Below are 27500 nucleotides of genomic sequence, written 5' to 3' on the forward strand. Positions count from 1 at the left end.
GCAAAGGGATTACTGATCAAAACTCTGGCTTGGATTAACTGTAGGTGGAAAATACTCCAGACAGATGATACAATTTACTGTGGCAGTGCCTCGCAATCCCAAAAAAGTAATCCTAGTTCCATACAGTTTTAGCTGTAAAATATCTGTTCTAACTTTCTAAAAAAGAAGGAAAATATAGGTGTAAACACAGGATACAAACTGCATATTTCACATTTCTGGACAGCCTGTATTCCCTCAGGATGCACTTCATATTGACATACAATGCTCAATGACTTCTAAAACCAAGAAAGGAACTTTCCAAGCACTTTGAAATCTGTTTTAGTGCTTTCGTCAGCATCAATCAGCTGACTTCATCAAAACAGTACACTGCTACTAGAAGCCATTTTATATAAAAAAAATTCAAGTCACATGACAATCCAATTAAACAATAAACAAATCTTAAAATTACATCTAAAACAGTGCACCGCCAGTTGTATAAACTGTTTTGTAGAGCCATAATACCCTTCCTGATACTAAATAAAACTAATAACCACATGAGAATACACAGTGAAAAGATATATATATATATATAAAAGATATATATATATATATATATATATATATATATATATATATATATATATGTGAGTATAAATATGTAAATTGTGTAAAAGTGTAGCAGCAACCTCCTACGAGCCTAATATAACCACCAGAAATGTCAATAATAAAACTTCCTATTAATAATAAAGAACTGCCCTCTACTTTATTCTGTCTCCTTAGTCCATTAATAGTTCCAATAAGCTTTTAATTTCAGAAAACTAATCAGACTCAATGCATCATTTAGTCCCGGAAACTTGGTTGCATTTAGCCTGACTTGCCAAACCAGTTCCCTGAACTCTAAGTAATCTTCCCAGGGACCCCAACGTATTTCTTGTGCAACTTTTTCAAGGACCAAAAACCTTAACACATGTCCAGGAAACTGTTTAACATGTTTCAACAAAGCATTGTTTTTGTTATAATTTCTGATGTCTCTAACATGCTCGTAAATCCTGTCCTTAAAGCATCTTTTGGTTTTTCCAACATAAAATCCTTGACAGTTACTACACAGGGCTACATAAACTACTCCCCTACTGGTGCAGCTATGCTTTCCCAAAGGTCTAACATAAATGTTGTTGATTTTAATGTTAATATCAGTACAAATCATACAACACAGTGCACAAAATCAGCACTTTTTGGTGCCACCGTGCTCCATAGATTTCACCAAGTTGCCCTGTTCCATTAAATTCTTGATGGCAACAACTCTCCTAAAAATAATACTAGGTGTAGACCCTACCTTGTCTACCACATCCATCTGGGAAAAAATGTACCAGTTTTTCTTGAGAATATCATATATTTGTTGGTGATCTTGTGAAAACCTGATTACTAAGGATAGATGGAAGGCATTAGATGAGCCACCTTTCTCTCTTACCTTGCTCCTCCCTGTTAGTATTTGAGGGAACATCCTCAAATTCCCTACCTAAATTGTAAAGGGGTTTGAATATTCCATCCTCTCTTTTCCTCTTCACTTCTTGATAAACACGGTCAATAAGACTTAAAGAGTAGCCATGTGCTAAAAGCATCTGTTTCATTGTATTACTTTGCAATACAAAATCTCCATCCCTTGTCACCTTATGGGAAATCCGGGCATACTGTGCTTTTACTAACCCTCTATTCACATGTTCAGGATGACTACTTTGATAGTGTAATAAACTATTTGAATAAGTTAGTTTTCTAAACAGGTCACAAATAAAACACTGACCACATCTTAAGTTGAACATCTAAGTAGTTGATGTAAAGGCTACCCTTCAAGTCTTACTGACCCTATTTATCAAGAAGTGAAGAGGAAATTAGAGGATGGAATATTCAAACCCTTTTACACTTTAGGTAGGTAATTTGGGGGTGTTTCTTCAAATACTAACAAGGACGAGCAAGGTAAGAGAGGGTAGCTCATCTAATGCCTTCCATCTTTCCTTTGTAACCAGGTTTTCACAAGATCACCAACAAATATATGATATTCTCAAGAAATACTGGTACATTTTTTTTCCAGATGGACGTGGTAGACAAGGGTAGGGTCGAATTTATTGGAACAGGGCAACTTAGTGATATCTATGGAGCATGGTGGCACCAAAAAGTGCGGATTTTGTGCACAGTGTTGTATAATTTGTACTGATATTAACATTAAAATCAACATGTATGTTAGACTTTTGGGAAAGCATAGCTGTACCAGTAGGGGAGTAGTTTATGTAGCCCTGTAACCGTCAATGATTTTATGTTGGAAAAACCAGAAGATGCTTTAAAGGGACAATCTCAGGGATTTTTTGTTTTGATTCAGTGGCTGAGGGGGGTGGAGGAAGAGTTCCTGGAGGAAGTTTCAAAGATGTTCACCAAATTCAACCTCAAATTGCAGTTGTACTGACAACAGCTCTGTCTGTGAGCCATTCATTGGTTTAATCTGTGCATTTTACGCGCTGAGAAAAGTAGCCTTTCAGGCATTTTATGACCTGATGCTGCTGCTACTACTCTACAGAGCACATCAGTAATGTTGTTGTGTCTTTCTGCTTTTTTCCGGTTAGGGGTCGCCACAGCGGAACTCCGGTCCGCTAATGATTGGCAGTAAAACTTTACGTGCCGAGTTGCCGGCCCTGACGCACAACCTTCAACGAAGGTACACCCATTCACGCATGTCTCCACACAGAAGTAGCTCATCAGTAATGCAAGGCTTTTAAAACATTGGTAAACAGAGTTTTTTGTTACTTTCATTTCATATTTTATTCTGTGGTGACTGTGAATCCTGGCCGACTACAGCAATTTCATGACATGGCTTCTACCTGTAGAAAGAATCTGAGTGAGGCAAACAGTAGTGGAAACCATATTTCTCTTTCTTTCTTTTCATGTTTTATTGCATTCTGATTTTTTGAATACTAGCCTGGTGTAGTAACTTTCTGACCTGCTAGTAATTCTGTATAAAGCAAGTGTGTGACAGAAGGTTGGAGCATTAGAAGACACGTCCTTCTGTTCCTTTTTCAGCTTCTAATTTATGTGCTGATTTCTGAATATTATTAGACAAATGCACTATTTTTATGAGTGGGCTGCTTGTACATCTGTAAAAGCATGAGTGATGTAAAGTTTAAAAATTAGCATACAGTCATGTTTTCCTTTCACTTCATATTTTATTTTTTTACTGATTTCTGGCTACTAGCCAAACGCACTTTCTACTGTACATGCTACATCTTAGTGAGTTACTGCATTGTATTTATATTTTCAACACTTTTTTCTCTTTTAACCTTATATCCGTATGAATTTGTTTCTAGTTCCACTGCTACTATATATAAACAAATAACTGAAATGACACTGTACAGCTTTTGTCATCATTCTAACAGTACCTAATGAGTGTGATTCCAACTGACAGATTAACCCTACTTGGTAACATTTAAACTGTTTCCATTCCACCTTAATCACATGAGAGCATACCTCTCAACCTCTTAGCACAAAAAATCTGGACAAAGCTAATATAAGGATCAGATGCCCCAAAAGAGAGACAATTTTAAATATTGCTCTTATAAACTTAGAAAGTTGCTAGAATAACAGTATTTCTTAGTGTGCTTTTTCTGTAGAATATGAAGTCTGAAACTCAAATGTGTCATTATTTAGTAACTTCAGTAGTCAGTGATTTGCCAGAAAATCAATTTTTTTTGAGGAATAGATCAAAAATAAGAGGCAAACATCTGGACATTCAGGGAAAATCTGGACAGTTGAGCGGTATGCATGGTAGTGATGATGGAGCAAAGTGACAAAGTACAGCTGTCTAAAATCTTCCCATAACAGTTGATATCCTTCACTTCTCTGGTGCAGTATTCGGTACACAAGGGATGTATTATCTTGGACAGCACGTCACTTGGCCAGTATAAATAAGCTTAAGAGATATTGGTTGTGCCCTATGTCACATTTATGTTCCCCACACAGAACATGGGGAAAAAAAGGGATTTATGGACTCAACTAACTAGAACTCTACTGCTCTAAAAGAGAACAGGCATCAAAGGACAAGTGAGTCCATACACATCCAGAAGGAAAAAATGCAGAATAAACAAGAGATGGATGGAGGGAGGGAGCAAATACTGTCAAAATGCACAGTAGGACATCTACTGTTATGTTAAGATTTTACACAACTGTATTATGTCATTCTATATCACTGTTGCAGAATTGGTACAGAAAGGGGAGTAAAAAGGCTCAAGAATGGGAGGTGGAAAGCTGAGAACAGCCCTCAAGAAAAAAAAAAAAAAAAAAAAAAAAAAAAATGGTTTCAACAAAACCTGCTCTGCCCTAGAAACCATATCCAACATATAATGCTCATTAAAGGTATGCACTGAAGACCAAGTAGCAACTTCAAGGATGGAATGGTGTCAAACCCCTTCAAGAAGGCACTAAATGAGGCAATAGGCCTAGTGGAATGAGCTCTAACAAAAGTATGCAAGAGATTTGCCATGAAAAAAATAAAAATAAATGGCCTTAGATATCCAGGAGGAGACAGTTTGCTTAGTAACAGTCAAACCCAAATGCCTAGGATGAAAGGAAAGAAAAAGCTGTTCACATTTACAAGTAGTCCTAGTTTTAACAGTACCTGAGCTGTCTGTGCAAATCCAGAGTATGCAGGACCTTATCACTACCAGAATGAGGACAAGGGAAAAAGGAAGGTAGTTGTAATGACTGATTTAAGGACAACTCACTGACTACCTTGGGCATAAAAGAAGGATTAGTACAAAGGGACTCCCTGTCCCTGTGAAAAACAAAAAAAGGAGGAATGGCAGTAAGGGTCTGGAGCTGAGAAGCCTTCTGAGCAGAAGTAAAAGCCAGCAACAAACAGTCTTCCAGGTACAATGTTGCAAAGAAGCAGAATTTACAGGTTCAAAATGAGTCTGAGTCAATTTTACCAAAACAAAATTAAGGTCCCATGGAGGAGGAATAGGTTTTCTTGCAGGCCTAATATGCACGATGCCTTTAACAAATGGTGTGATAATCAAAATGAGAGGTCATTGTCCCACTGTACTCATCCCTCATTAGACCCATCATAGAATGCAATGCCCCATTTGATATGTACCTCTCAAGACAACTGCAACAACTGGAAAGGCCGCAGAAATACCTCACTAAAGGAATCACAGACCTAAAGCAGATGCCCTATGCTGACAGCCTTAAAAAACTTCAGCTATACTCTGTCGCATCTTCTCTACTCTGAAGCAATCTCTGCTTAACATACAAGGCCATGTCAAACCCAGAGCTGTCAGACATGCTACACAAAGAAATCCCAATCCCTCAGAGCCACATGCTCCAGGGATCTAAACCTTGTCATCACAATAAACAAAACATGCTGGAGGGATAGGTTCCTGACTCCGAGACTCCCCAGACTCTGGAATAGACTGCCCATACATGTCAAGCAGAGCGCCTCTTTGGCCTTCTTCAAAAAGAACCTTGATGATTGGATGGGAGAAAGGAAATTCACCCCGGGGATCACATCAGTCGACCTGCTAGACAGGGGATCAGGAATGTAAATAGTGTGGGAAGAAATAGTCAGGGAAATTATGGCTAGGCTTGTATAGGCCCCTACGGCCGAGAGCCCAGTACCAACCTATGAAATGAGGATTCAAGGACAGACGAGCAGAAATGGCTAACAAATGGGCCTTCACAGAAGAGAAGGCCAAGCACGACTGGAGCAACGCATATAAATGAGTAGGTCAACACTGAAAGAAGACCCTGCTTTCAACCATGACATTAGAACGAAAATCTCTTCCATTTGGACATAAAAGATTTTATGGTTGAGGGTTTCCTTGCCTCCTGTAAAATCCTGAACACTTCTTCAGAAAAGAGGTGCATAAAAGGGATCAAAACCTTATTGCCCACAATGTCAGTTGCAGAGTGGACAAGTTCGGATGGATGACAAACCTCTTGTCCTGTAAAGACATCCAACCAGTGAGTTAACATATGATGATTACTCATAACCAGATGAATTGTTTCTTACAGATTAGTCCACAATGGATTTTTGAAGTCTGACATCTCATTATAGCCCCCCAAAAATATGTTCCCAATTACTTCTTTCTTCCCCATCAAACCTTCAACATTTGCAATTTACCTGAGGAAATATTTTTTGGGTCTGCTTGGGACAATAAAACACAAGCTACTCAACCATCTAATTCAAAACAACATACTAGCTGAGTGCCAACATGGCTTTAGGCCATTCCATAGTACCTCTACTGCCCTCCTATTCTTCTCTAACTCCATTAACAATAACAGAAATAACAACATCCTCTCCTCAGCACTCTCTATTGATCTTTCCAAAGCTTTTGACATGGTAAAGCAACAACTACTTAAAATTATTCTCAAATCTCTTTCTCTTGATCCAGAGACTGTAAAATGATTCAGTTCCTACCTTATTAATAGGCAACAAGCTGTGCTCTGGAAGAATAACCTATCTTTCCACTTACCAGTCACCTTAGGTGTCCCTCAGGGCTCCATTTTAGGCCCTCTCCTATTCTCAGTTTTCATCAATGATCTTCATTTAGCAATTCCTCATGCTATGTGTATACGGTATGCAGACAACGCTACAATTATATGCTCAGCCAACTCCTCATCTGAACTGCAATCCATAACTCAAAAAGTGTTTAACTTCGTAGAAACAGGATATCTTCAATGTTGCCTCCTCTTGAATCCAAAAAAAAAAAACAAAGCTCCTTCTCTTTACTCCTACCCGTAAATTCAACCCCAACAGATTTCTCAGTCACTTCTAACAATGGTACACTCATATCACCCGATTTAACAACCAAACTCCTATGTCCAATTGACAACAACCTCAACTTTGATTCTCATTAACACAGTAAAAACAGTCAACAAAAAATGGGCTCCCTCTACAGGATCAAACCCTTCCTTACTCCATTAGCTAGATCTACTATTGCCCACTCTCATGTAATCTCAACACTTCTCTATGCCTCTCCTGTTTATACTAATCTGTCTAAAAATAATCTTCAAAAACTGGCTAAATCATACAATATTGCCAGATTTGCCACTGGAAAAGCCTTCAGAACCCACCACTGTCAGAATCTAAAACAACTAGCTTGGCTGGAACTTCAGAATCAGCTTAATTGCCCATAAGACCCTTTACCATCCTCATAATACTCAAATGCTATCCAGCCTGATCACCCCCTACAAAACCCTTAACACCTTACACTCTTCAAATAAACTACTAGTTTACACAAGTAAAACCAATAACATGGCAGGTGACGCTCTCTTCTCAAACACAGTTGGGAAAAAACTGGAACCTTCTACCTAGTGAACTTCCATCACTATTCCTCCCTAACCCTTTTAGGTTATAGTTTCATACTAGGTTATCTGCCCTAGGGCATTTACAAGCATAGCCAGAGTGTGTTTGGCTTTCGCCACCCATTTTAAAATGAATTTTGCTATGCCCTTTTTCGAGGTTAGTATACTGTGCCGTCTGTCTAACAGTGACACAGAAGTGATACCCGGAGTAAATCTACGATCTCCCATCCACTCATCAAGATTCCTCTTGAAGAAAGTCAATGAGGGACTCTGCCTAACCTGGACTGGGATTTTATTCCAGAGTGAAGGGAACCTCTGGGTTATGAATCTGTCCATCCAGCATGTCCTATTTATTTCAGTGCTGAGGTTCAAATCTTTCGAGCGTGTAGTTCAATGGGATTTGGATTTTCTGAGGTGCAGCATGACCATTAATTCCGGGTTGGACATGGCTTTATACGTCAGGCACAGATCACCTCTCTGAGCAGGCGGTATGCCACTGAGTAGAGCTGGAGTTTCTTTAACCGGGCAGCATATGGCAGCTGTCTGAGCCCTTTGATCCTCTTGGTGAGGTACTTTTGGGGTCTTTCCAGTTGCTGCAGGTGTCTGGTAAGGTACATCCCAAAAGGGGCATTGAACTCAATTATGGGCCTGATGAGGGATGAGTAAAGAGGCACGATGACCTCCCCTGATCTAGATGTGAATCCCTTCATGATTAGGTGGGCTATATAAAATGATTTTCTAACCACTTTGGCCACGTGGTTGTAGAATGAGAGACTGCTATCAACTTGGGTCCCCAGATCCTTAATTACTTCTTCCATACTTAATGAATTACCATCTATGTGGTAATTTGTGGGCACTTTGTTTTTGACGAAGGGGATGACTATACACTTTCTGGCGTTTAGCTTGAGGCCATGGCACTGGCACCAGTTGTCTGTTTCTATGAGGCCCTTTTGTAGGATGCTTGTGTCGGCTGGAGAAGCGATTATGGCGCTCAGTTTGCAGTCATCTGCGAACTTGGTCAGCCACAGTCCTTCAGTGTTGGTCTGTACCTCCGAGAAATATATACCGAACAAGAGAGGTCCCAGGACTGAGCCTTGTGGGACGCCAATTGTAACTGGTTTGAAGTCTGACATGGCTCCAACAATTCTAAGTGTGGGTTCTGTCCTTGAGCCAGTTTGCAACCCATCTAGTGACATAGGGGTTTATGTTTAAGCTGGTGAGCATATCTATAATGCCCGAGTGGGGTATTGTATCGAAGGCTTTTGCGAGGTCCAGGTGGCTGTGTGGACCACCCTCCACTCGTCAATGGCCTTGGTGACTGTTTCAAAGAAATCAACCAGGTTTAAGAGGCAGGATCTGCCCTTAAAGCCGAACTGGGTAGGATCCAGTGTCTGTAGGTTCCCAATATCTTTATTTATGAGGTCCATGATGATCCTTTCCATAGCTTTGCAGACCAAGCTAGTCAGGCTTATGGGGCGACAGTTTCCAGGATCCGTTGAGGCACCACCTTTGTGGAGAGGGACCACGGTTGCTGTACGCCACTCTTTGGGTTCATATCCTGTAGTAAGGCTGAGATTGAACAGTAGTTTTATGTTTGGGTTTAGTTCTTCTTGGAGGTCATGTAGGACGCAGCCCGGGACACCGTCTGGCCCCATTGATGCTGTGGTTTTTGCTTTGGAGAGGGCGGCTCTTCCCTGAGCATCTGAGATGTCAGGGTGCAGCACTCTGCTGGGATAGATATTTGCCCTTTTGGTGGGGAAGGGGGGGGGAGAAGTTTGCACTGAACCTGTCAGCAAGGATGTTGGCAATGTCAGTGGGTTTGGTATATTTTTTGTCATTTTGGACCAATTCTGAGCATATCTGGGAATTCCCACCCAGGTTTCTAACATAACTAAAGAAAGCCTTGTGATTATCCTTAGTGTCCTGTGCAATTTTTCTCTCGAAGCTGGCCTTAGACGATTTTATGAGCGCCCGTAGTTATTTGCTAATACTGATCAGAGATGCCTTCCCTTTTTGGGATTTGGCTCTGTCATGTAAGTAGCTTCCTCCTTCTATTGTATAGTTTGTTTATGGCTGGGTTCCACCAGACAGGATGCCTGCCTTTGGAGGAATGGGTCTTGCTTTTGTTTGGGATTGCATGATCCATGCATTCCTGAAGGTGTTCATAGAATGCGTTTATAAAGGATTCTGCGGTCTAGGCCGTATTTTTCACAGGCCCAGGGGCTTTGAAGGATTCCACCTCGGTTTTGAGGAGTCTGAAATTTGCTTTACAGAAGTTTTTCACTGTGGTTTTCTGGGCAGGGGCTGGGATCGGGATGTGAATATCTAGTGAGATTAGTTTATGGTCTGATCTTACCAGTGAGGGATACACTTCTGGTCTGGAGCATAAAGTCCCCATGTTGGTGATGATCAGGTCCAGTATGTTTTCCCCTCTTGTGGGAGTGGTAACAAGCTGTTCCATAGCATTTGAGTTTAGAAATTCTAGGAACCTTTAGGCTAGGGTGTTGGAGCTAGAGTAATGCTCCCAAGTCTATGTTTGGGTAGTTGAAGTCGCCCAATATAATGGTGTTTGGAGAGAGAGTCATTTTCCAGTTTTCTCAGGAAGGCCGAGTGGGGGTTCCTGGGTTTGGGAGGGTGGTCTGTAGCAGGCTATAAACTGGAAGGCAGTTTTACCCACTGTTAGTTGCACATGGATAGTCTCTGATGCTTCACGCTGTGCCACCAACCTGGAGGTGTGGGTATCTTTGACGAATACTGATACTACCCCCTCCTTCTGTGGTTCGGTCCAAGTTCTGGGGCCGAAAAACATGGTATGAGGTATAACCTGGTAGTGCTGGGGTGCTCTCGGGAGCCTTGAACCAGGTTTCTGTTACTGCACAGATATCTATGTTCTCCATGCTAAGGAGAGTTTTGAGTGTGTGCATCTTGAGGTTTAGACTTCTGGCATTGAGTAGCATTACTCAGTTTCTTATCCCTTGTGATACCTATGGAGGTGGGTTTGTCTTTTGAGCCTTGCCTAAAAAAGGCACTATGGAGGTGGCAAGAGCTTTTGCCAATATCCGAAAGCCCAGGGGTGACAGGTGCAAGCCGTCCCTAGCAAAGAATCGTGGCTTGTCGAGCATGTCATCCCAGGCTGACAGGCATTGGATCCCCTTTGAATGACACCAATACTTAAGCCAATTATTGAAATTGATCATCTTGTCTTCATATTGTGGCATCATTCTTGGTGAGGGTAAGATGCTACTCAAGGTCAGGGTCATACCGGCCTGGGATACATGCTCAGAGAGCTCCTCTATGACTCTTTTCATGTAGTCCAGCGAGGTACGTCTCAGGTCATTCACACCAGCATGGACAATGACTGAGTCATATTTGTACTTGCCTTGAAGTGACCTGAGTGCTTGTGTTATGTGGCAGATCCTAGCGCCCAACAGGCAGCTCACCGTGACCTTCTCCTTGTTCAGCCTGGTGAGGGGGACGTCAGTGTGCCTGACAATAGAGTCACCTATTACAAGTGTATCAGGTGTGTTGTTTAGCCTTAATTCTGGACTTTTGGAAAGTTCCTGTGTTGCCCATTTTCTTTCTTGAATAAAGGGAGGCTTCTATGTTCACCAGTGGCAGTGGGGAGCTCGGCAATGTGTTCGGCACACTGGCTTTGTGAGCTGTGTGTTGCACATGTTTTGTTTTGGGGTAGAGGTTGCTTGGGTGTCTGCTTTGGAGGTCTCTGTTGCTTAGGCAGATTTTTATTTAGAGCCTCAGAGTATGTTTCTGTGTGTTTATGTGTTTGGTTTGCTGTCGTGGTAGGTCTATGTGAGACTGGAATTGTAGCGAGTGTGGTTTCCTTCTCCTCCTGACTGGTTACGCCAGTACTGAGTTGAGAGAGCTTAGCCTCCAGTTTGGCTATATGGTCGCATCTCTCATGTGTTGGAATTTGTTGGGAGGAGGCGAGGGTTGTCTGTGTACATGAGGCAGTTGTAACATTGCCTCAAGATTCCCAGATTCACCAGCTGGACCAGAGAAGAGATTGACAACTGACCTTTGGACATGCTAGAATAGTATTGGGAATTCCTTTATAATTGAAAAAAAGGGCCAATGGGGAACAAGGTACTCAAGGGGAGTTTGTGAGGGTGTAGTGCTTTTAATTTTTTAGTGCTGACTTATATAATTGCTTTAGTGAGCAAGTGCCAGGCTTTAGAGTAGGAATAGGGTGTTTATCATGAGAACTAGATCAGTTCTAAGGGAAAAAGTGAAGAGCAGACTTTGTGGGGCAGAGAATGGTTTAAACCCAATTAAGCGGCGTTGCCCGATGCTGCGCTATGCGCAAAATCGTGCAAAGCCGAGCTTAAGCGGGTTTTATACAGGGGGGACTTGAAAGAGCTATAAATTGGCCCAAAACGGCCAACAGACTACCAGATTCTTGTGCTGGGAACACTCCTCCAGGGATAGATAGGCTGCTCTAAGCTCCCCACTGCCACTGGTGAACAAAGAAGCCTCCCTTTATTCAAGAAAGAAAATGGGCAACACAGGAACTTTCCAAAAGTCCAGAATGCAGCAAAGCTTGTATTTGGGCTACTCTAGGTCAGGAAAGACGGGAGACTAGGATTTTTTTTTTTCAAACAAAAACTTAAAGTTCACCTTAAAACACACTGGCTTTGCCCTTGTTTTAACCCTGACTAACCTTTGACCGATTTGTATTAACACTTTTACTTCTACTACCTTTCTTTGACTAAGTTTCTTCTCCCTTATTACCAGAGTAATCAAGAACTGTAAATTAAGTAACCATCGATAACATTACTTCTTTAGAATTTATCTTTTGTGATCTCCTAAATTGTATTGTCATATTAAATGAACGGTAACAATGTATACAAATATGTACTTTGCCTACATTATTGTAACCTTTATTAGTGTTTCAACTATTTTTGATTTTTTTTTCTTTGGAGCTTTTCTCCCCGGGCCTCTACTGAAAATGCACATGTATCCAGTTAGACTAGCCTGGTCAACAAATGTAAAATAAACAAAATAAAAATAAACTATGCAAACACTTTCAAGCAAATATCCTAAATCTTCTAGACATTGTTGCATATTTGGGAGCCTTACATATATCCTCCCATTGCTTCTTTGTGAACTTTCACACCTCCTCTGATTCCTATAGTCATCATGCAATACTTTATATGCCCTACTAATTATCCCCCCCACATCCCCCTGCTAATTATAAAGAAACTCTGAGATCACATGACCCCCATGGAAAGAAAATATTTCCCTACTTACGGACTGTCAATATTGTATACCATTCAAATACAAATGGTGTCACTCGTCTGGGTGTTGCAGCACTTTCCATTTACTCCAGAGCTTGACACCCATATATATATCAATGTCCTTGGCACACACAAACACACGGATATTAAAACAGGAGCGGACACAAGGAACCTTGGGACACTACTGGTCAATAGTCTCTTGGTGAAGGTAGTGTCACTGATCCTGATGACGTCTTGGTCCTATAGGGGCCAGCTTGCAATCCAGTGAGTTATGTTGGGATTTATGTCTAGTTCTGAGAGCGGAGTATTGCATCAAACACCTTGGCCAGGTCAAGGTAAGTGGTATGCATTATTTTCTCATCTGCAGCCATGGTGACCCTCTCAAAGATGCCAACAGTTTAAGCAGGCAAGACCTTCCCTTAATGAATCCAAACTGGAATGGGCCCAGTGTCTGTAGTTTGCCAATGTCCTTATTGATCATTTCCATGATAATTTTTTCCATGGCTTTGCGTACAAGACTTCTTAAGACTGATGTGACTGCAGTTCCTGGGGTCAGGCTGATGGTCCACCCTTATGTAGAAGGATGACTGTTGTGGCCCTCCATTCACCTGGCACATAACCGGTTTTGAGTCTGCTGAACAGTGCTTCAAGTGATGCTGTTAGGTCATGTCTTATGCTGCTTAGGAGGCAACCAGGAATATTGTCAGGACCCACTTAGCTTTAGTGAGCACCTCCAAGACTTGCTCCCTGTTGATAGCTGGGGGTATGTTAGAAGAAATATCAGAGAGAGTCATGTGTATGTGTATACATATATATATACATATAAATATATATATATATATATATATATATATATATATATATATATATATATATATATACGGGTCTACTTCTAATGCCCGAGACGCCGATTCGCCGACAGGGAAATAACCGCCAGAAACGCGACAACACACAAACCCGACAACGCGAAACACCGAACACCATAACACCGACACACTACACGTCAACAACACAGTACACTACAACACATATCCACTAGCCCTAACCCAAACCCTAACCCTAAGGTCCGACACTACCGCACACACTCCCTACCTGCACCCTAACCCTAACTCACTTACACACCCCAAACCCCAAGCTCCGACACTACCGCACACACTCCCTACCTGCACCCTAACCCTAACTCACTTACACCCCAAACCCCAAGCTCCGACACTACCGCACACTCACCTATCACACACCCTAACCCTACATCCCTGAGTATTGCACACTTACCTGTCCGCTCCCTACTCCTAAATCGCTCACTATCGCGTACTTACCAGGTCGCTACACATTCCCCTTGTCGGTCTTCCGTCTGTCGGGATTCGGCGTGTCGGTCAACCGTTGTCGGGTTTCTGGCGGGTTATTTCTGTCGGCTAAAGCGTTCGGGCATTAGAAGGAGACCCATATATACATATATATATATATATAAATATATATATACATATACATATATATATAAATATATATATACATATACATATATATATAAATATATATATACATATACATATATATATAAATATATATATACATATACATATATATATAAATATATATATACATATACATATATATAAATATATATATACATATACATATATATAAATATATATATACATATACATATATATAAATATATATATACATATATATATATAAATATATATATACATATATATATATAAATATATATATACATATATATATAAATATATATATACATATATATAAATATATATATACATATATATAAAAAAATATATATATATATATATAATATATAAATATATATATTTATATACACACAAAGACGTGGTAGGACTGAAAAAAGTTGCACAAAGGTTGTGAAAGTTTGTGCTAATAACATCCCGTTAACTTCAGATACTGAAATTAAATTAAATGATATTGAAACAAATATGCACACATTGGACACAAAGGAGAGGGATAAAACAGAATTAGTCAGAATGACCTGAGAATACTTCAGCATAAACTTGTTATTCAGCAGGTCATTAAAGTATGAGGAGATTTCTCAGGATTGGAGTTGTGCACTTATTCTGCCCATATTTAAGGGAAAGTGAAACAGGACAACCCCAGAGTCACAGAGACCAATAACTTTAGTTTCTTTTTATGGAAAAGTAATGTTGAAGGTTATTTTACATAATGTATCATCAGCACTGAAAATACTAGGACTTGAAACTCTATATAAGCATGCATATCCTGAAAATAGATATACAACTACCTGCAACATGATGTTCTGTAATTATACAATAACAATTTTAAATGACAATTTGTGCTGTGGTGTAATATATAGGTATATACACTTAATTGTCAGCCTTTGATAGGATCATACATAAAACAATGATCATTACATTAGAACTATTTATTGATGTAATTTTGATTAAGATGGATAACAGCAAGGCTTACAAATAGAACATGGTAAAGACACACTAACTGGACAGGTGAAGCTCTAGGTTACAGTCAGGGTGCCCCATACAGCTCTTACCCAGGCCCATGGCTCTATGTTACTTCTTTCTGATCTACCTTTTTCACTTCTGGTGCTCTATTGCCTGTATGCAGATAACTTTAAATAGGTAAACAGCTTACATCTGTCACAGATAGGACAGAATAACTAGAGCAATTCAAACCATTTGGGCACAGGAAAATAATATATGGAGATACATTTATCAACAAGCAAAACCTATGAGATTTGAGAGCGATAGATTGAAGGATAAGTACTTAATACAGCACACAGTAATTTAAAATGTGGATTAATTTAAGAACCTGGATGAGTAGATCTAGTTGATTTTTTTTTCTGATCATAATCAGCAAATTGGTTACTCATTTTTACATTTATAGGCTGTAAAAAAGATTTATACTATGTCTAGGAAATCATATATGATGGATTATAAGTTACACTAGACCCAAATTAGAGTATGGAATAATCACTTGTAAATCTTATAATAAAATTAACATAAACCAAAGTCAGTAATGAGTGGTGGAGCACAGCAGATCAAATAACCAGGAATACACCAGCTGTACGTGAAGGCTTTAATCCACAGTATCACAAACGACAAATATAGAACACAGAATGCTGCAGCTGATAAGCGCTTTCACTCAAGAAATGAGCTTCTTCAGATCAATTTACTGCTACCCATAGTGCCCCTATATATACACATAAATAAAATCAATTAATTATTCAAACCAGACAATTAGAGTAACACATCTAGTGAAAAGAGTATATATCTCTTATAATAATTCATACATTATTTAATATATATATTGCATAACAATAGATGTTAAAATCATATCTCTTATAATATTTAAGCAAATATATAAAAACTGTAAAAAAGTATATGTAGAAAAGATGTATATAAAAACGTATAAAAAGCATGTATATGTGACCTAGATGAAACACAGCTTGTAAACATATGAGCATCCAGACATTTATACTACACACTCTATAAGACATAATGGGATGTGGACCTATACTATCTATATTTGACATTAATGTTCCTTCTTTTTTTCAGAGCTGGTTTTATAGAAGCTCTCTCATTCAAACCTGACCCTTTGTCAGCCCTCAACCTCATAATCCACTTGCTTTCCCTATCTTCTGTGTGGTTCCTAATGTCACCACCTCTAATGTTAGGTTTTATTTGTTCTAGAACCCTGAACAGAAAAGTGTGTGAACTACCTAATTCAACCACATGTTTAGCTAATGCATTGTGTATGTTCCCTTTTCTCATGTGGTATGTATGTTCACGTATTCTGTCCTTAAACTGGCGGTTCGTTTTGCCCACATAGAACGCATTGCACATCTGGCAAACTGCCAGGTATACAATATTCATACTAACACATGTGGCCTCCACTTGGGTCTTGAACTGTACATGGGAGTCAGGATGCAAAAATACTGTTCCATTATCAATATAGATACATTGGTTACAGTGCCCACATGCCTTGGTGGAACCAAGTTCTGTTTGTCGCCCATCCTTTTTAGAATAACATAACAGCCTCTTCAGATTTAATTTATTCCTATATAAAAAGCTCGGTTCATCACCTACCACCTGTTTAATCCCATTATCTGTACATAATATAGACCAATGTTTGTTAAATATATCCTTAAGACCCTTATGATCATTAGTATATGGTAAAGAAATCTTAACTACATTTCTCATAATTCGTCGATCCTCATCTCTCTCAGGTCTAGGTCCATAATATGGTGCTGCTCTACTTAGCCTAAGTTCCTGTATATCACTAAGCTGCTTATCAATCTCTTTACCACTATAGCCCCTATCCGTCAATCTCTCTTTCAGATCTTGGATGCCTGTTTCAAAACCTGCATTGGTGGCATTAAGTCTAGAGACACGCATCCCCTGTCCTCTAATAATGTTGTTGAATATATAATTTGGATGCATGCTATACCTTGATAGCATAGTATTGTGGTGACATGGTTTACGATATACTCCAGTATTCAATAGGCCGTTATCCAATTTTTCAATAAATAAATCTAAAAAATCTATTCTATGAATAGAATGACACATTGTGAATACCATATAATTAGTTAAGTTATTAATCATCCCAGGAAATTCCTTTAACGAACTAACACCACCTCTCCATAACATAAACACATCTACAAAACGTTTGTAAAATACTACAGATTGTATGTATTCATTAGTTCTAAATAGTACTTTGTTCTCCCAATGAGCTAGAAACATATTTGCATAGCTGTTTGCACATGGCGTACCCATGGCAACCCCAGCTTGTTGTTTATATAGTAACTCATTGAACATAAAAATATTGTTATCCAATACGATATTTAATAAATGTGTCAATAAGTCTATCTGACCTGGTGTAAATGTGCTATGCTCCAACAGATATTCTCTGACATATATAATGCCCAAATCATTAGGTAACACGGTGAATAACGATTGGATGTCAAACGTAACCAATACCAACTCATCATTGTTCACTCCACTATTCATACAATCATATAACTCAAGCAAAAACTGCTTTGAGTCTCTAAGTATAGTAGAATTAATGTTCAATACAGGACGTAGATGTTTTTCGATATATATAGAGATGTGTTCAGTGACCCAACCCTGCCCTGATACTACTGGTCTCATGGGCGGGTCATTGATACTTTTGTGTATCTTTGGAAAACCTTGTATCATAGGAACTAAAGGATTTGGAATTTTAAGGTACTCAAACAGTTCTTTATCAATGACTCTGCCATTAAACATATCAAGCAGGATATTCCCTACTTCTGAAGTGATGTTTCTCACTACACCTGCATCAATTCTTAAGTAAAACTTATCACTCAACAATCTCAACATAGCTGTTTGATAACACGTAGTATCCATAACTACAACTTGTCCCCCCTTGTCAGCCGGTCTAATTGTAACTGCCTCATTCAACTGTAAATTCCGTAGACTTTCTCTTTCCTTTCTACTGAGATTATCCTTGTTTTTTACATGTAACTTACCACTAAAATATTTGTGTAGTTCATCTTCAGTTAATTTTAGATAAGCCTCAACAAGTGGGTGATGTATCGGTGTGAAATTGCTTAACCTTTTAAATCCTAATGATGTCTCATTCCCAGTATCAGTATTCATAGTATTATTCTGAAACATCAATTTTAGCATTAAGTTCCGACAGAACATTCTTGTGTCCAGTACCGTGTCCGCTAGATTGCTATGCCCACTAGGAATAAAAGTGAGTCCTTTATTTAGTAAATTAATCTCATATTGTTTAGCTCATATCTAGATATATTACAAACTAGTGAGTCATCAATGTGTGTACTATCATTCTTTAAGTACATGTCCATCATATTCATTGCCCTATCTTGTTCCTCCACATTTTCTTTATTGTATGCTGTGGATGGAATTCCTCTGAGGCCTTCCTTTTTTGTCGCCCTCTGCTTAGGGATCGCCCCCTTTTCATACCCTTGTCCTTCCTCACGGGTAAAGGAAAAGGAATCTCTCCATGACCTGTTTCTGTCATATTCATGTTCCTACTAGTTGCCTTGGGTCTGACGACCCTATCATCCTGGTTTGGCAATTTATTCATAACCTGAACCTGAGGATATAAATTCATTTGCATAGAACCATTATGCATAACACCATCTATTGTTGTATCTTTACTATTTCCTGTGTTCTAATACACAATGCATTAGCTAAACATGTGGTTGAATTAGGTAGTTCACACACTTTTCTGTTCAGGGTTCTAGAACAAATAAAACCTAACATTAGAGGTGGTGACATTAGGAACCACACAGAAGATAGGGAAAGCAAGTGGATTATGAGGTTGAGGGCTGACAAAGGGTCAGGTTTGAATGGGAGAGCTTCTATAAAACCAGCTCTGAAAAAAAGAAGGAACATTAATGTCAAATATAGATAGTATAGGTCCACATCCCATTGTGTCTTATAGAGTGTGTAGTATAAATGTCTGGATGCTCATATGTTTACAAGCTGTGTTTCATCTAGGTCACATATACATGCTTTTTATACGTTTTTATATACATCTTTTCTACATATACTTTTTTACAGTTTTTATATATTTGCTTAAATATTATAAGAGATATGATTTTAACATCTATTGTTATGCAATATATATTTTAAATAATGTATGAATTATTATAAGAGATATATACTCTTTTCACTAGATGTGTTACTCTAATTGTCTGGTTTGAATAATTAATTGATTTTATTTATGTGTATATATAGGGGCACTATGGGTAGCAGTAAATTGATCTGAAGAAGCTCATTTCTTGAGTGAAAGCGCTTATCAGCTGCAGCATTCTGTGTTCTATATTTGTCGTTTGTGATACTGTGGATTAAAGCCTTCACGTACAGCTGGTGTATTCCTGGTTATTTGATCTGCTGTGCTCCACCACTAATTACTGACTTTGGTTTATGTTTATTTGCACATCTGAGTGTTTGGGAGCACCTTGTCTATCTAAGGCATATTTTGGTACTTTTATAATAAAATTAGCTTAAGTATATTGGAAAGAGCACATAGAAAATACACCAAGGGCATTTGTGGATCTGAAAGTTTAAGCTATTACAAAAGATTAGAATAGTGAACTTTTTACTCCATCTCATACTTACATTAACATGAAGACCTTAAGAACAGAGTAGAGACAACTACCTCTAGGAATGTTTAGAGTTATCAAAGAGTGGTAAAGTATCGGAAAATCTGTGTAGGGGATGATACAGAAAGAGAAATGGGTGATACTGAAGTGCATTAACCCATCCGATGCGCAGTAGCAAGCCACTCACAAACCCCACCTGTGACAGCAATGTCAGTACACCGCCCACCTTTTGACTGAAAGCTGCCAAGTCTTTTCTGCGTGAATTAATTGGTGGGTTAATGCACTTCATTATCATAGGTAGGTACTGGGCTATTGGCCCTAGGGCCTATATAAGCCTAGCCAAACGGGTACCCTGGCTTTTGCCACCCAAGAAAATTATTTTCCTGTGCCTCTGTCAAGCAGAGCCACATAAGTGATCCCCAGGGTGAATTTCCCATCTCCCATCCAATCAGCAAGATTGTTCTTGAAGAGTGCTAATGAGGAGGAGCTTTGTTTGATATAGATAGGTAGTTTGTTCCAGAGTATGGGAAGTCTCTGGGACAGGAATCTATCCCTCCAGTATGTTCCGTTTATTGTGGTGACAAGGTTTAGGTCCCTAGAGCGTGTAACTCGGAGTGATTGGGATTTCTTTATGTGGAGCATGTCCAACAGCTCTGGGTTTGACATAGATTTGTATGTTAGGCAGAGATCGCCTCTAAGTAGGCGATATACTACTGAGTAAAGCTGGGGTTTTTTGAGACTGTCTGCATAGGGCATCTTGTTTGAGGCTGGTAATCCTCTTTTTGAGGTATTTCTGTAGCCTTTCCAGTAGATGTCTTGTGAGGTACATACCAAAAGGGGCACTGTATTCTATAATGGGTCTAATGAGTGATGAGTAGAGGGGAACAATTAACTCTTTTTCTGGATGAGAAACCTTTAGTGATGAGGTGTGCCATGAAGAAGGATTTCCTGACTACTGTGGCAATGTGATCAAAGAAGAGACTACTGTCCACCTGTGCCCCAAGGTCTCTTATCACACCTTTGGTGTTAAGTAGACTACCGCCTATGTGGTAGTTCATGGGTACAGAGTTTTTACCAAAAGGGATGACAATGCACTTTTTGGCATTGAGCTTGAGGCCATGGCTTTGACACCAGGCATCTGTCTCAGTGAGGCCCTTTTGTAGGATGTCCACATCGTTAGGAGTTTTGATTATGGCTCCTAGTTTGCAGTCATCTGCAAACTTTGTTAGTCAAACACCGTCTGTGTTAGCCTGTACTTCAGAGAAGTAGATACCAAACAGGAGAGGACCTAGGACTGAACTCTGTGGTACTCCACTAGTCACTGGTCTGAAGTTGGATTTAGAGTCTGCTACCTTCACTGTGAGAGTTCTGTCAGTGACCCAGTTGGCAACCCATCTTGTGACAGGGATTTATACCTAGTTTAGCGAGTTTGTCTATAATTCCAGAGTGTGGGATGGTGTTGAAAGCCTTGGCAAGCTCTAGATAGGCTGTATGAAGCACCTTACCCTCATTTACAGCTTTGGTGACCGCTTCAAAGTCGTCTTTCAGGTTTAGGAGACATGATCTGCCTTTTACAAACCCGAACTGGGTAGGGTCCAAAGTTTGGAGATTACCAATGTCACTGTTTATAAGTTCCATGATGATACGATCCATAGCCTTGCAGACCAGGCTAATGGGGCGGTAATTCCCGGGGTCCATGGTGGCTCTCACTTTGTGGAGTGGGATAACCACTGCTGTGCGCCATTCAGTGGGCACAAAGCCTGAGCTGAGGCTATGACTGAACATGGTACTTAGGTGAGGTGCCAGTTCGTTCTGTAGCTCATGTAGAACGCAGCCTGGGATGTTGTCAGGTCCCATGGATGCTGTGTTCTTGGCTTTAGAGTGTGTGTTTTTTTACCTGTGCAGCCATGATTACAGGTACTTTGCATTCTTCCGGTATAGAGATGGGCCCTTTAGGGAATGACAGAGGGGTAAAATTAGCACTAAACCTATCTGCCAGGATGTTGGCAATATCAGTTTCTGTATATTTAGTGCCATTGTGCTGTAACTCAAACAGATCTGAGTGCTGCCATTGAGATTCTTGACATAGCAATAGAATGCTTTGTGGTTGACTTTAGAATCAGTGGCAATTTTGTTTGGGTCTATATCATAACATCGAAGTTCTCTAACATCAAATGTTATTATATCGAACTCTAAACATAGAAGTGTGAAAACATTGAACAGTCAGAATAGCGAATTTTTTCCCAGTGGAAAAATTTGCTATTCCAAGAAACACACACAAAAAACAGCCATCCACACACATACACTTAAAATCCTACACCTAAACAAAACTTTACATACAGTACTAGCTATCCATTTACCTTAACCCAACCCTAAGGTCAGTCACTATCGCACACTCACCTCACCCGCACCCTAACCTACACACAATCGCGCACTTATCTGACCCGCGCCCTAACCCTAACTTGCCTAAACCACCCCCCTAACCTACAAACAATCGCACACTTACCTGAACCCGATCTGTAACGCTCCAACATATTGAACACTGAAAACAGTGACGCCACAGCAACGGCCCACCGAATTCTTTCCCTGGGAAAGAATTCGATGTCCTGCACCTTCGCTGTTTTTCAGCGTTCAACATTATGGTTCGATATTATAACAGTCAATGTTAGAGAACTTTGATGTTATAATATAGACCCATTTTGTTTTCCGAACTAGCTTTGGAGGATTTTATGAGGGATCTCAGCTTCTTACTGAGGCGGATCACAGAGTTCCTCCAATCATGGGATTTACTCTTTTTTTGCAACAGTTTCTTTCTTCTGTTGTAGAGTTTGTTTATAGCAGGGGGACACCAGATTGGCTTCCTTTTTCTGGAGGATAGCATCTTTGTTCTGTTAGGGATTGCACGATCCATGCACTCGTGTAAGTGCTTATAAAGTGCAATTGTACAGGATTCAGCAGTCGTATCTCTACTGTCCGTCAGCATGGGTGTCGTGAAGTTTGCCACTTCTGTCTTAAGAAGCGTGAAGTTGGCTTTGGAGAAATTTTTTACGGTGGTTTCCCTAATGGGTGGTGGGGGTGGGATGTGGATGTCTATGTCTAAGGTGATTTGCTTGTGGTCGGATCTGACCAACGAGGAATTGACCTCTGGTGTCGAACATCGGTTGCCCATGTTGATAATGACCAGGTCTAGGATATTGCTGCCCCTGGTAGGGGAGTGGATAAGTTGATCCAAGGCATTTGAATTTATGAATTCCAGAAAACGTTGAGCACAAGAGTTGGTACACGAGTAGTTTTCCCAGTTAATGGAGGGGTAGTTGAAATTGCCCATTATTAGGGTGTTAGGTTGTACTCTAATATTTTCCAGTGTATCAAGAAATGAGGAGTGGGAATCCTGGGGCATGGTGGGGGATCTGTAGCAAGCTACAATTTGCATTGCGGTCTTGCCCCGAGTTAGTTGCACTTAGATAATCTCAGATACATTATGCTGAGAAACTAACCTGGAGGTGTGGATATCCTTAATGAATATGGACATACCTCAGCCTTTAGTGCTTCGGTCCAGGTTAAGTGGCCGAAAGGTGTGGCATGAATTATAGCCTGGTAATGCAGGGGTGCTCTCTGGAACCTTGAACCAGGTCTCTGTCACTGCACAGATGATGATGCTCTCCATTTTAATGAGTGCCTCGAGTGAGTGCATCTTGAGGTTTAGACTTCTAGCATTAAGTAACATTACCCTCAGATTTTGCTTGCTTGTACTGTTACGGTGGTGAATTTGTCATTTGAATCTTGCCTAAAAAGGCAATATAGGGGTGGCAAGAGCCTCAGCCAGTATCCAGAATCCCAAGGGCGACAGGTGCAGACCATCTCTGGCAAAGCATCGTGGTTATTCGATCATGTCATCCCAGGCAGAGAGACTGGATCTCCTTAGAATGACACCAGAAGCTTAGCCAATTGTTGAAGTCAATCATTTTGTCCTTGTACTGTTGTATCTTTCTGGGTGATGGCAGGATGCTACTCAAGGCTAGGGTTATCGTCCAAATCCCTGCATGAAGTAATGTTTATGTAGTTGGAATTTACAGAATTCAGTTTTAGGTGCCCGGTTTAGATGGTATTTTATTTTTTATTTATTCTAATTGTTTTGTGCGAATGTGGGGAGAATCCCGGTCTAAATAGGCATGTGCATTGTGGGCTAAGGTTAGATAAACAGTTGTGAAAACTTAAATGTTTTGACAGACACCGTTGCACTGTACATATTCGCAGAAAGCACTTTTTGCCTCGTATGTTTGTTTTGTTGCTAATTAAACAAAATCTTGATTTTTTTTTTTGTTAGTTATTGATGAGTGGAGTTATTCAATAAGACCTCTCATTGAATTTCAGACGTTATGTTCCTCTGGAAATACATGCCAATTCAAAACCTGCTGTTCTGTCAACTTTCTAAGTTTGTAACAGCAATGTGTAAAATCTGCCCCTGATTTGGGGGTATTTGAATTCTCCATTATTACTGGCTTTGTTCAGAATTATCGCACTAAGAGATGGACTGGTATGCTGATAAATTGTTATTGTTCTTTAGTATAGCAGATGTACATGGGCGGGACAGACAATTCCATAAATTAAGAGCATTTGGGCAGTTTCACACTAAGTGCATAGACACTGTTTTAGGGCTTGATTTTTATATTTTGAAAATGCTTCTCCATTTGTGAAACGTAAGTGGCATATTCAGAACTGCCTTTCTGGGCAGCAGCACGTTTGTGTGCTGTTTTACAGCTGTGATGGCTATGCATACCTGTGGGAATAGTTTTCAAAAGATTCATGAGCCAAAAGCAGAAGATAGAATTACACGTGGATTACCTTCTAGTGTTTATGCTTATTTGCCTGTTAAACATTTAATTACATGACACGAATTACAGTGGGCATTCCATGTCAAACACGGCAAATTACCGTACTTAATCACCCCCCTCTGGCATGTCAATCACAGCGCCCACTCCTATTCCTGCGCAAACGAACTGGTGGGTTAATACACTTCAATATCACCGAGAGATGTAGCTACTTGTTCTCTCTAAGAGTAGCTGGTACATGAATCATCTTCTTTCGACTTTGCCCGGTTAGGGGTCGCCACAGTGGATCACCTGTCTGCTCATGATTGGCAGTGGAGTTTTACGGTGTCAAGTTGCCAGCCCGGCGCCCAACCTAATACAGAAGGCACACATGCACGCACTAATGCCTAGGGCCAATTTAGAGTGTCCAATCCACCTACAGCATGTCTTTGGGACACACGGACAAAATTTCTAATTATATTAAAGTAAGCACTACCTTACAATTTTTTTTAAAGAACATCTTCTTCACTTGTATGGAAATAGCTGTTTTGGCACATTTTTAAGGCTATTATTGCCCATGCCTAAAATATTTGTATGAATGCACATGTATGTAAAATGTGTAAATATAAATAAGCTGTTTAATCGAGTGGCTATGTTACATATCCACAGATGCCTCCATATTTATTTATGTTTTCTTTTTAGGTGTAATTGTATTCTTTAAACTAATGAATGTACATTACAGACATCTTACCTTGTCGGGACTGATCAGCAAATTCTCTGCAACAAAATAACACATTTGCTCTTAGTTGCAATTTACACTTTCTCTGTACAACTGTTACATTATATCAAAAATAGCTATGTATGCCGAGATAAGTCATTCATTGTAAAATAGTCAAATAAATAAAACAATGACTTCACATGAGACCTATGTGTTTGCCTGCTAATTTTTTTTTTTTTTAAATAAATGAAATCACAATTTCACATGGAATGTGTGTGTCTGTTTACTTACTTACTATGTATGTATAAAAGTAAGTTGGAAAAGTTGTTTTAAGTAAATAAAAAATATTTTTTTCTCAGAAGAAATTGCGTTTATTTTACTTTATGGGTCTGGAAAGGCTTTAAAGTGCTCTTTATTGAAAAGCCATCACTTTAAATGCTGTGTGCCAACAAGACAGAAAAAAAAGAGACTGAAAACACACAAGAATGAATTTCGAAAATTGCTCTTCTCCTTAAAAATTTCTTTGCAGGGAAAAGCTCCACTGCACCTCCCATGTGGAGGGCAGGCCCGCCCCACACCCCATTAACTTATATATACCAATTCCAAGATCACCATACCTCAGACAGAAGGGAATATTCTGATAAATGGCATCTTGGAGTTAGTATATGTAAGTCAAATCTTTCAGACCATCAGTCTCCAAGTTTTGGGGCTCATTCTACAGGATCTAGAAGTTTTGAATTGGTTACCATTTTTAAGTGCTTTTTACTTTGTTTTTGTGTGAAAAGTGAATTTTAAAGCTTTAAGTTTTGTATACGTGTGTGTGTATAATGCATATATATATATTTGTGTGTGTACACACATTCACCATCACAGAAGGCTAGACATTTGCCTGAGCTGCACATTGGTGTTGATGGCTCAGCTGTGGCACTTAGTTGTGCTCAGACCACTCATCATTTACACACAGCAAAACTAACTCTAAACTTGTCACTGTCCACTAAAGTGAAATACAATAAATATTGTATAAAAAATACCTAGCTAATAAGCTACAATAAAACCTTCAACATTGACCACATCAACTTAGCTGAGCTAAAATCCTGCAGAGCAAAGCAAAAAGAACATGGTAAACCTCCTAGAAAACAAGACTCCCAAGCAATCAGTGAAAAAATAGCCAGTTAGCAATGTAAACAACACTCTTTTATTAACACAAACATACACTGAAATTACTGCACACTCGGTGTAGGAAAACTAGCAACCTGTGAAAAGTTAAACCTATAATACAAAGCCTCACACTATATAAACCATGCAACATGGAAACCAGAAGTACATCAGATGCATACCGGTCACTTAAATTTCTCCGGTAATGACACCAAATACAAGGGATGCCATCAATAACACAATTTAAATGAAAATCTACAAACATAAAAATGTTCACTTACCTGTAATGTCCATGGGTGGAGTCTAAACAAGTCCCACTATTTTTTCAAATAGCCATCTCCTACAAAGCTGACTGCCTCTCCAGATGACTTGCCAGACTCTACAGAACAGCTTAAAAAGCAGAATACAGCCATTATCTGTAAAACTTACTCCAAAATTCAAGTCACCTATAGCAAATTGCGACAGGCATTTGTAACCCCACTGTCACCAACCACAAAGTTTTTTTTTTTTTTTTTTAAATAGTAATTTAATAAAAAAGACTGCACTAATGTTTTGTCCAACCTTCACTTATGACTGAGTTCCACAACCGAGTGGAATCCTGTATAAAGTGACACACATTTCATAAAACAGCATAACCCACCCCCAAACAATTAAGCCAAGCATTCTCTCTCCACATGATGCACCTAGACAATATTTTACTTTACTACTTTGTAATTAATGCATGAATAGATTATACCGGTTAACACATTCAGATAAATACATTGAAATGCATGACATTTAAACAGTTCAGCATTAAACCTCTCATTCAGTGAAATGAAAGTCAGTCCAAACCCAGAAACCAATGCACTTAACACCTCAGGTTGGAGATGACCATTTTTACCTCTGCTGGCATTGTTTAATCCAGTATGTCCAAGATCAGAAACAGTTAACAGAAAGCCAAGGATGATTGTAGCAATTTTAGAATAATTAACATGCAAACCAATTGACTCAGGCTTCTATTACCACAAGCCAAGAATCAAGTAACTATTTTTTATATATTTATTCAATGTTTTAGTTAATGTAACACACTTTAAGAAACTGAATTTTCAGTGGGAGCTGGATATCTGCAGAAAATG

The 27500-nt window shown here is 39.4% G+C and overlaps 1 protein-coding gene across 1 annotated transcript in view; it reads right to left on the bottom strand.

Annotated features, from left to right (window-relative positions):
- Positions 1-27500, bottom strand: part of CKAP5 (cytoskeleton associated protein 5) — a 4315141-nt gene that overhangs the window by 2419781 nt on the left and 1867860 nt on the right. Inside the window, exon 13 of the mRNA XM_044084803.1 lies at positions 16673-18232. Within this exon, the coding sequence (XP_043940738.1) occupies positions 16673-18232 (1560 nt within the window). The remainder of the gene's footprint in view (positions 1-16672; positions 18233-27500) is intronic.

The sequence above is a fragment of the Protopterus annectens genome, chromosome 9.part0 (assembly GCF_019279795.1).
Source record: "Protopterus annectens isolate FY-2018-M chromosome 9.part0, PAN1.0, whole genome shotgun sequence".
Classification (NCBI taxonomy): Eukaryota; Metazoa; Chordata; order Ceratodontiformes; family Protopteridae; genus Protopterus; species Protopterus annectens.